This window comes from Monoraphidium neglectum (assembly GCF_000611645.1).
Source record: "Monoraphidium neglectum strain SAG 48.87 unplaced genomic scaffold scaffold02277, whole genome shotgun sequence".
Lineage (NCBI taxonomy): Eukaryota > Viridiplantae > Chlorophyta > Chlorophyceae > Sphaeropleales > Selenastraceae > Monoraphidium > Monoraphidium neglectum.
In genome coordinates this window covers 1-9,783 of record NW_014011351.1, presented here as the reverse complement: position 1 = coordinate 9,783, position 9,783 = coordinate 1, and the positions used below count along the sequence as shown (strand labels likewise).

The following is a 9,783-nucleotide window of genomic DNA, read 5'->3' as shown; positions in this document are numbered from 1 at the left end:
GGCGGCGGGCGCACCAGTGACGAGGAGGCTGAACGCGAAGGGCGTCCAGAACTCGTGGACCGCGTCGGGGCTGATCAGCGCCGGCAGCGCCGGCAGCGCGCGCGCGAGCGCCAGCTGGGCGCGCCAGTTGCAGCCCAGCCCGCCCTGCAGACGCGCGGGCCGGCGGGCGGGCGTGTGCGCAGCGCCGGTGGGGGCGCGGAACACCCCAGTGCCTCCCTCCTGTCGCCCTGCCGCGCCGCGCGGCTCCTAGCGCGAGCGGCGCTCGAGGAAACCCAATTCGCGCAGCTCACAAAGCGGCAACGCATCTTCAGAGCGGCCTTGATGTCGGGGAGCACGAGGTGGTGGGGGTGCGGTACAGGTGCCCTGCCCTGCAGTACAATCGCCCAAACCTCCCCCGAGCCACCCACCACCATCCTGACCAGCGCCGCCTGGACCTCCGCGCCCGCCGCGTCCCGCTGCGGCTCCTCCGCGCCGCCGAGCGCGCCCAGCAGCGGCGCGAGCGCGCCGAGCGCGGCGGCGCGCACCGCGCGCGACTCGTCGGTCAGCGCGGCGGCGAGCGGGCGCCGCACGAGGCGGCAGGCCTCGGAGGGCGGCAGCAGGGCCGCCACGTCGGCCATCGAGGCCGCCACCACCTCCCGTACCTGCGGCCGGGCGCGATCGGCGCGTGCGGCACACACCTGAGAGCCTTCTTTTCAGGCTAAACTGCGGCTCGTACCGTTGAGCCCGGATGTCTGGTCGTCACACACGGCTGCTGCCGGACGCTGGCTGGTCGCTGATGCATGTGCGCAACCCCGTCACGCCGATTACGCTCGCCTGCTCGTCGTGATCGAGCGCCATGTCAGCCCACGTGTCATGGAAATATGACCCCGCCGCCCCCGGCAGCGGCGCCCGCATCAGCGGCACCAGCTGCGCGGCGCACGCGCGCCGCAGCTCCGCGTCGGGCCGCGCGGCGAGGTGACGGAAGCAGCTGTAGAAAAGCGCCGCGTCGCCCGCCGCCAGCTGGTCGCGCACCTGCGGGCACACCGTTTCGGGCGGCGCGGCCGCGTTTGCATACAGCAGTAGCCTTTGAGTGACACACGGCTTCCAAACTCTTAGATTTGCAACTCAGGATCTTTACGCATCCAGGTAGCAGGTGCGGCAGTGCAGGCTGCGCTTTCCTGGGCGGCGGCTGTCTCAAAACAGTCCCAGAATCGGGCGGGGGCTCATCGGGTTGATGTGGCGCTCACCGCAGCAAGGATTGTGGGAAACAGGCCGGCCAGGGAGCGCTGTACGGGCACCTCCAACCCGAGTGGCTGGGCGGGGCAGACGTTAGAGTGCGGTTTGGTTTTAGGCGGATGTGTGTGTGTGTGTGTATGTGTGTGTGTGTGTGTGTGTGTGTGTGTGTGTATGCGCGCGCGCGCATGCGCGTGTGCGCGTGTGTCAGGGTGGATGGAAGCTTTGAATTTGGGAGGCTTCGTGCATTTGTTGGAGTCGGGGTTCACACGATACCCACTGATCCCTGGCTCTGCTGTCACACTGCTCTTGAGCCCCCCTCTCTTGCTGTCCGACTCACATCTGCCACCAACTCCTTCCATCTGCTGTCACCCTCTTGCTGATATACGGGATGAGGTGTCAACCCAAGACGCCCTCAACAAAGTGGAGGAGCCGCCCAGCCTGCCAACTCCTTCACCTCCCAAGAGCTGTGGACGCAAAAGCTGCCCTATGGTGAAGGCCTCTGCATTTGGTTCTTGCCCGATCTGTGCCGCAGACTTAGCCAGCTGCCTGCGGCTCCCCACATTCCCTTCCGCTCCAACCTGCATGTGGCCGCGTATCAACGGCAGCAGGGACGCCGCCCGCAGCTCGGGGCCCACCCACTGCACGACGTCCGCCAGGCAGGCCAGCGCAGCTGCCCTGACCTGCGGGGGCCGCATTCAAGGCCGGCCAGAGCGCCTGCTGAGGACCAGTCCGCCGCCGCCCAGCGCCGTTCGCTCTGCAGGAGACTCCAGACCATGCCTGAATGCATAGAACATCGCTGCCGGCCGGGCCGCAGTGCAGTGATGTGCACCATCGATTCCGCACGCGGATCAACAGCCGCACCTGCACCTCCTCGTCTTCCAGCAGCTGCGCCAGCTCCTCCAGCAGCTGCCGCCGCAGCCCGTCCTCGCCCAGGCTGCGCGCGAGCGCCGGCAGCTGCTGGCAGGCGGCGACGCGCACCTGGAGACGCGCGGCGTGGAGGGGCGGGGCGGGGCAGCGCCTCGGCCTGCTGGCATGTTCGTCGGCGCGGAAATTTCAGCCCAGTCGTCCTCGGGCAGCTCAGCAACTTGAGCCCTGGCCACCCTCAGGCAGCACAGGCGCAACCTTATGGTGTGCGTGGGGTGCCCACCTGGTAGTCTGTATCTTGGCACAGCGCCACCATCTTGGCTGAGTAGCTAGCCTCGACGTCCTCCCGCCGCTGCACGGTCGATGCACGTCATGGCAGCGGCAGTCAGGGGAGCAGTGCACTGCAAGCGAGCGCCGCCGCGGCGGCCCAGGCATCCGTGTGCGTGCCAGCAGCCTTGTCGCTCCTCCAGGCCACGACCAACCCCGCCCCCGAATCAACCGGCGCAGCGCTGCTATGTATCGGCCACTCCGGACGTGCAAGAGCATTCTCAAAACGAACCAATCTGCCCCAGCGCACCAGCCTGGGCGTGACGGCCCCGAGCAGCCGGCAGCACAGCACGCGGCTCGCGACGCTCTCGTCCACCTGCCCCTTGGACAGCGCCAGCTGCAGCACCTCGCGCGCGCCCGCGTCGCGCCCCAGGGACGGGAGCAGCTCGATGAGCACGCCGACCCAGGCCTCACACACCTGCAGGCGCGGCCGGGGATGCGACGAGGGTGGGGGTCTCCGCCATCTGTCTCCCCTCTCCCCCTCCCTTGTGTCCCTTGCTCCCTGTAGTCTCTCTGAATCCCGCTCGGGGCCTGGCGCCGTCATGCATCAGGGCAGGCACAGGACGGCCTGCCTGCACTCTTCTAGATCTGACAAGCAATTTGCGGGTGTGCGCCTGCCGTCATCGCTAGTGCTGCCACTAGAACGCACGCAGTTTGCTAGGACCGCAGAGCAAAAGTTTGCTCACCCCTGCCCATGTGCTTGAAGGTACATGCACACGTAATTCACACACGCACATGCCCATGCACCCAAACATGTGGACCAGTGTGCTCATGCACATGCATGTACGTAAGCACATCCGTACTCACCTCCTTGCCATCCTCCCGGTTGTCCCGCAGCGCCGCGAGCGCAGGCGGCAGCAGGCACTCTGCCAGGTCAGCTGGCGGCATCAACCGATCCCGCGCTGCAACCGCCCACGCCTGTGCCGCCGCGACCTTGTGCGTTTGAAAGCGATGCCGCGCGTGGAAGGGCCCGTCAGGCGTGGCTGTTGCGGCGGGGTGCGGCGGCGGTTCTGCAACCAGATACTGTGACGTCTGCTATAATTTCAAGCGCCGTGCGCTCGCCGCGGCAGCTGCTGCAGTCATTCAAGCCCATGCGGCCTGCAGGCAGCCTGAAGCAGACCCGCACCTCAGCGTCGACATCCAAAGCGTCAAGAGCTGCATCAAGCGGCTCGCGCAGCACGTCGAACGCCGCACGCCCTCGCGCCTTCAGCAGCGCAGGCAGACTGCGTTACGTGCCAAAGTGCAGCGGCCGTTGAGGGCAGTGGATTAGAATAGGTCAATCACCAACAACTGCATGCAACGGGCAGCCTGCAGGATATACACCGTACCTATCGATCGCCCGTCGCTGCTGCACGGGGTACCCTTGCGTCAAAAACAGCACCGCGCGCTCGAGGTCAGGCAGATGCTCGTCCACCTGCGTTGCAGAGGTCTCTTAGTGCGCTGCGTGGCCGAACACACGGTCAAACGGGGTCCACGGCTGCTGTGGGACTCGCGGCCCAGCCCCGCTCACCGTGTACCGAGAGAGCTCTTCTTCTGTCACCTGCTTCACACTTTGCCCCTCTGGCAGCTGCTCCCACTGAAACAGATCCATTTCCGGGCTGTGATCTGCGCCCGCTGCTACGGAGCCTACCAACTATCCTACGCGTTACATAAAATCTGAACACAGAAACTTATTATAAGCACAGAGACGTGATCCTTCAGCTCCGTGCAAGCCGCTGCTGCTGCAGTCGAACCCCTCGGCAGCTGGTGCTCCCAGGTGACCAGTGTGTCAAAACGCAGACAAGAGCCAATTCCTGCGACCCTACCCTGCTTTCATGGCTCAAGCCTGCCGTGATACGAGGAGGTGTTACATGCACGCACGGCAGCCCGCCAAAAGGGGCCATCCCTAAACAGCTGCGCGCTGCGCGAGCTCCTTGGCCAGGATCCGCTCCTTGGCCTTCTGCTTGTGCTGCGACTTGATGCCCATGATGCCGCCGCCCCAGGTGACGCGGGTGCCCTCGTTGAACTGCGCCTTGAAGCTCTCCACCAGCTTGCCAAACTCGCGCTGGTCCTCGTTCTTGACTGCCGTCACCGCCAGCGCCGCCGCCGTCTTCTTGTGCACGATCGCGCCCAGGCGCGCCTTGCCCTGCAGCGTCGCACCGGGGGCGGCGTTTGGTGCGGCGTGCGTGAGCGCGAGAGCCTGGAGCACAGCTGCGCGCAGGCGCCCCGGCTCTGCCAGACCCGCAGCGGCTGGTGGCAGCTGCCGCGCGACTGCTCCTTGTGACGCAGCGTCCACGAGCCGGCACAGCCATCCGCTTTGGCAACGCGCCAGCTGCGGGGTGCGACCACGCTGCCGCCAGTGCCCGACCCAGCAAACCCGCACTCCGGAAAACATCCCCCTGAAAACACACCTTGACGATGGCGTAGGGCACGCCGGCCTTGCGGCACAGCGCGGGCAGCCAGACCACCAGCTCAATGGGGTCGACATCGTGCGCGATCACCACCAGCTGCGCCTTGCCGCTCTCAATCAGCGTGGTGATGTGGTTGAGGCCGTACTTCACCACCAGGGGCTTCTTCTTGTCGGGCTCCTTGCCGCCGGCGCGCGCCTCGGCCTCGGCCTTAAGGCGCTCGCGCTTCTCCTTGCGGTCCTCGGGGCGGTACCTGGCGTGTTTTGAGAGGCCGGCGTGTGTGGTGAGTTTGCAAAGGCTTCCAAGTAGAGAGAAACTGACTGCACATATGCAGGTTTCGCCGACAACCGGCAACCCAGTGGCAACTGTTGGCCAGCGACAAGCTACCGACTGCGCGGTCGGTCGGCGCGAGCGCAAGCGTGAGCGCGGATCAGCCCGCTGCGGTCAGCTGGAGGCCTCAGCGCGCCAACCGAGCGCTGCGCCAGTGAGCGGCGCGGCAGCCGGTCTGCGCTGCCATGAGGACGCCTCCCGCCGCGCTCATCGCTGCTGCATCCCTGTCCTGCCGAATCCCTGTCTAGCCCAGTCCTGGCCTAACGCCGCTCGTTGCAACTTCTGGGCGACGCACATCCCTGAGCGCGCCAACCGGACCCCCTTCCCTGCAGCCCCCTCACTTGAGCAGCAGCTTGAAGAGGGCCTCGGCCTGGCTCTTGTCCACGTGGCGCGTGACGAAGCGGTTCAGGGCCGGTGGGACCTTGAGACGCATCGACAGCACGCGGCGCTGCCGCTGCAGGCGCACGTACTTGGGCCACTTGACGAAGCGGTGCAGGTCGCCCGTCGGCGGGGGCGCGCCGCCCAGGCCTGCGCAGGGAAGGAAGAGCGGGGCCAAATGAGCAGTGGAGCAGGGCGTGCTGCACATCCGCTTTCGGCCGGCTGCCAACGGCTTGCCCAGCAGGCTTGACCTGGAACAGCACAGCTGCACCGACTGTCCCGCCAAATGCAATGCTGTGGCGTCCTTGCCAGCTGCCACCCCACTGAAGGGCCGCTCCCACTGCGGAGTCGCCAACAGCGCAGCGGCGCCACCGCTCAGGGCGCCCCTCGCGCTTTCACGACCGCAGCTGCGCTCATCGCTCGTCGCACGCAACTAACGAGCTGGGCTGGTCATGCCGGCTGCCTCTGGGCTTGCCAGACGCATGCTGATGTCGCACTCAAAGCCAGCGGCGCGGAGGATGCACGCACGCACCGAACGTCCGCGGCCGCTTCTCATAGAGGGGGTTGGTCTCCTTCTTGACGGCCTTCTTGGCCGCCAGGGGCGCAGCGGCCACCTTTTTCTTGGGTGCCTGTGCACCAACAAGTTGCGGCAGGACGGAGCACGCGGCCTTGCATCAACTGCAGCGTCGTGCAGCAGCGGCAGCATGAGCGTCTGCTACCGGGATCCTCCCCATGCTGGAGGCCACGCAGCTAATTTGATGAGCACGTCCACAAGCGTTGCAAAAACTTGCGCTGCTTTCTCAAGGGGTGGTCCCAGCAGTGAGGGCGCGCGGGGAGGCCGCCGGAAGCAGTCTGCTGCGTCCTGCTGGCTGCACGCCGCCAGCATCACATAGAAACTCTGTATAACGCTTTCATGATGATGCTGAGGGCTGCACACGCCACTCTGCTGTCCCTCTGCACCAGCGGGCTCCATGCGTCGTGCTGCTCGACCACGCACCATTTTAGACGCCTGAGCCTAATCAAGCTGCAAGCAAGGAAAGGACCGAACGTGTCGCACTCGGCTGGGAAGTGAGTGCTGGGCAAGAGAACCGTTCCAGCTCCCAAGTCGTCCTGAGTACCGGACGAGCTGTCGGTCCACTCGAAGTGCAACAAAAACTCCTAGTATTCCGATCGGCATACCTGGCTGACGACGGCGGCGCGACCATGCTGCTCGCTGAGGTCGCACACGCTTGGCAGGTACCCGTAGAGTCTTTTCAAGACTCGACTCAGGAGCACACGACCATGCCCAACGTCTGTCAGTCAGGATCGCATGCAACAACAGTCCCTCACAAACTTCAGGTCCAAAACTGGGCCCACGCCTCACCCGTCGACGGGAAGGCACCGTTGGGTCGAGGCGCAGGTGTGTAAGCACCGCCAAGCAAAAGGGGGCACCCTCCTGTTTCAGGCACCCCCCATCCCCCACGCCATGCTAAGTTAGGGTATGGCATGCGGAAAATTTCCTGCATGCTCTTCATTATCAAATGTTGGGATGCCCTAGCCTACGTTTCCATACCTTGCCCAAGTGTCCCCCTACACCTCCGCAAGCCGGCAAAATATGCTTGGCAAAGGTCATTCCCTGACGGGATGACAGTAGCAGAGACCCATGTTTGTTGTGGCTGCGTTACTTGAACTCATGCGACGTTGCGCTTGACGACTTCGAACCTCCTGCAGCCTTTTGACCACAGTCAATGACTGGCCCTCGTGAATGGCCCAGTCCTCCCTCCACTGGTCTGGACACGGTGAGCACCGTGTATCATGCCATGCACATCATCATGCCTTGGGGCCCTATTGTACAGTAGTACAGCAGTGCAGGGTGGTGCAGACCACCTTGGGCAGAAGGCCCTTCATGTGGCTGGCCGAGACTCGACTCGACGACCTCGGAACAGGGGCCACCCTGCGCGATGCACGCGCCCTGGCAAGGGGCCACCCCGCGAGCAACAGGAAGGTCAGCTGTAGCTCTTGTTGTAACTTACAGCACGTCTCGCAGCTGCCACACGGCTGTTGCGGGGAAGTTCGTCACCCGGCACACGCAGGTCGAAGCTGGTCTAAGACCATCAATCGCCCCCGCGTTCCACCACCCCAGTTCCGTCCTAGCATCACTGTATATCTAGCACTTAAACGGCTCCTAGGCAGGCACCAGGGAGCCTCCCTGACCCCTCGTGTATCACAGCGTCCCAACATTGCATCTCCCGGGCCCTCTTGTCTGGCAAGAAGTACTTATTTGAGCGCACTTCTGCACCTTTGCCTGCCCCTGCGACATCCCGTTCTCGTCTTTGCTGCAGCTCGCGCGGCCCGGCCCAGGACACCGTGGCGGATTAACCCGGACCTCGTTGTCAGCACAGGCAACAAAGTTGGCTGCAGTGTCTGCTCGCGCAGCGGCAGCGGGTCGGAGGCGCACAGGGGCGCAGAGGCGGGCAGCAGCGAAGGCTCGGCTGTGCTCGAGTCTGTCAGCAGGCAGCAGCGGGACCCGAAATGGCTCTCTCGGCACGCGTCACGGACGTTCCAAGCCATGTGGTCTCTGCGGCAGCCAGGGCGCCGCTGCCGGTCCCCCACGCGGTGCATGCGCCGCGTGGGGAGGTGCGCCTGTGCGTCGCCGTCCCCATGGCTGCGGCTGGCGAGTACACCCAGCAGTATGAGACGCTGGAGCTTATGCCCGAGGAGGCGATCAAGGTGCGACCATGACGCGCGGCGCAATGCAGAGTCTGCGGAATGCGCATGCGCGCACGCGGCGCGCGCGCACGCGCGCAATCGCGCGACTCGCTGCATTGGGCCGCCGCCAAGGTTCGTGCCGCCCTGACGCGCCCCGCCCGCCCTGCGCATCCAATCCGCACCAGGGCCTCAAGCTCCGCATGCTCAACCGCGGCTTCAAGCGGCCGCTGGGCACGGGCGCCTCCTGCCTGGTCTTCGGCGAGCTGGACGAGCGCGTCCGCGCCGGCCTCGTCAGCGCGTCGAGCGCCGCCGCCGCCGCCGGCAGCGACTGGCTCCACATCTTCGCGCCCGCGGCGTCAGTCGAGTCCGTCTCGGTCCGCACGCTGATGCGCGAGGTGTCGCTCAGCAACGCCGCCGCCGAGGCGGCGCCCGCGGCCGACGCGGCGGCGATGCTGGACGCGCTCCCGCTGGTCGCGGCGGCGCCGCGCGCGGGCGCGGGCGCAGATGGCAGCGGCGTTGCGGCGGCCGCCGCTGTCGGCGCGGCCGTGGTCCACCTTCTGGTACACAAGGTGTGCGCCTTGGTGGCTCGCTTGCAGACATGCGCCAGCCCATCCCCCTTGCCAGTGGCAGCGCCATGCGCCCTCGCCCCACCTCGCCAGCTTCCGCTTGTTGTCACACGACCTTGACCGGCCCCCACCCCCACCCCATTCCCGCCCAATGCCAGTCCGCGCGCGTGGCATGGCGCCACACTGGCGGCCCCAACGACACGTTTGAGCTCAGCATCAGCGCGCCCGGCGACAACACCAAGGACCTCATGCGCAAGATCGAGGACGTCACGGGCCTGTCGGTCCGCGACGGCCAGCACCAGCTCGTCTACGGCACGCAGGTGCGGCGGCCCCTCGCGCTCCGCCCCCTCCTGGCGTCTTCGGGTAACTGCTCAGCACTCTGGCTGCGTGTGAGACCTTGCAGGCGCGCGGCTTGCACAGCATCATTTTATCTGAGCGCGGCCGCCCTTTTCTTCTCGCCCGCATGCAGGTGCTTGACGCGGGCCGCCCGCTGGCGTCCTACGGCATCGGCAAGGGGTCGGTCCTGAAGCTCGTCCCCGTCGAGCCGCCGGCCGCCGACGGCGGCGCGCCCGGCGCCGCCGGCGCCGCGGCCGGCGGCGTGCTGCCCGACGGCAGCCCGCGGCTGGCGAGCCCGACGCACGAGCTGCACGGGCACTGGCAGCGGGCGCGCGCGGGCCTGCAGGAGGGCCATGCGCCGAGCCTGGCGTCTGCGGGGACGGGTGCGCGGCCCGCCCTCTGGGGCTGCTTTGCCGGCCTTGCCTGCGCTTGAGGACTGGTACTTTGGACTGCCTCCTGTCTGCCGCTGCATGCTTGGCCGCAAACACCGCGTTTTTCTGTCTGCGCCCAGCCCCTCGTGTTTGTCGACGCACGGCTCACCCCACCCCTCCTGCACATCCCCACCGACCCTGCCAACCCGCCAGGCGGCTGCTACTTCCTGCGCGATGAGGAGGGCAACCCTGTCGCGGTCTTCAAGCCGGAAGACGAGGAGCCGCTTGCCGCCAACAACCCCAAGGGCCGCGCCGCGGCGC

General features: G+C 66.4%; 3 protein-coding genes across 3 annotated transcripts; 1 reads left to right on the top strand and 2 right to left on the bottom strand.

Annotated features, from left to right (window-relative positions):
* Positions 1–798: 798 nt before the first annotated feature.
* Positions 799–3,294, bottom strand: MNEG_10342 (Serine/threonine-protein phosphatase 4 regulatory subunit 4; the record flags this gene model as incomplete). Its single annotated transcript, XM_014041188.1, has 7 exons — positions 799–1,011; positions 1,227–1,292; positions 1,794–1,895; positions 2,077–2,193; positions 2,363–2,431; positions 2,657–2,824; positions 3,214–3,294. Coding segments are annotated over 7 exons (816 nt in total), but the record flags the coding sequence as incomplete, so codon positions are not given.
* A 997-nt stretch (positions 3,295–4,291) lies between these two features.
* On the bottom strand, positions 4,292–6,474 carry MNEG_10341 (60S ribosomal protein L7a; the record flags this gene model as incomplete). The annotated part of the gene is made up of 5 exons (XM_014041187.1): positions 4,292–4,531; positions 4,797–5,046; positions 5,465–5,651; positions 6,034–6,130; positions 6,439–6,474. The coding sequence occupies 5 exons, from the start codon at positions 6,472–6,474 to the stop codon at positions 4,292–4,294; spliced, it is 810 nt and encodes a 269-aa protein (XP_013896641.1).
* A 1,538-nt stretch (positions 6,475–8,012) lies between these two features.
* MNEG_10340 (hypothetical protein) lies at positions 8,013–9,524 on the top strand (the record flags this gene model as incomplete). The annotated part of the gene is made up of 4 exons (XM_014041186.1): positions 8,013–8,210; positions 8,375–8,758; positions 8,914–9,075; positions 9,225–9,524. The coding sequence occupies 4 exons, from the start codon at positions 8,013–8,015 to the stop codon at positions 9,522–9,524; spliced, it is 1,044 nt and encodes a 347-aa protein (XP_013896640.1).
* Positions 9,525–9,783: the final 259 nt, after the last annotated feature.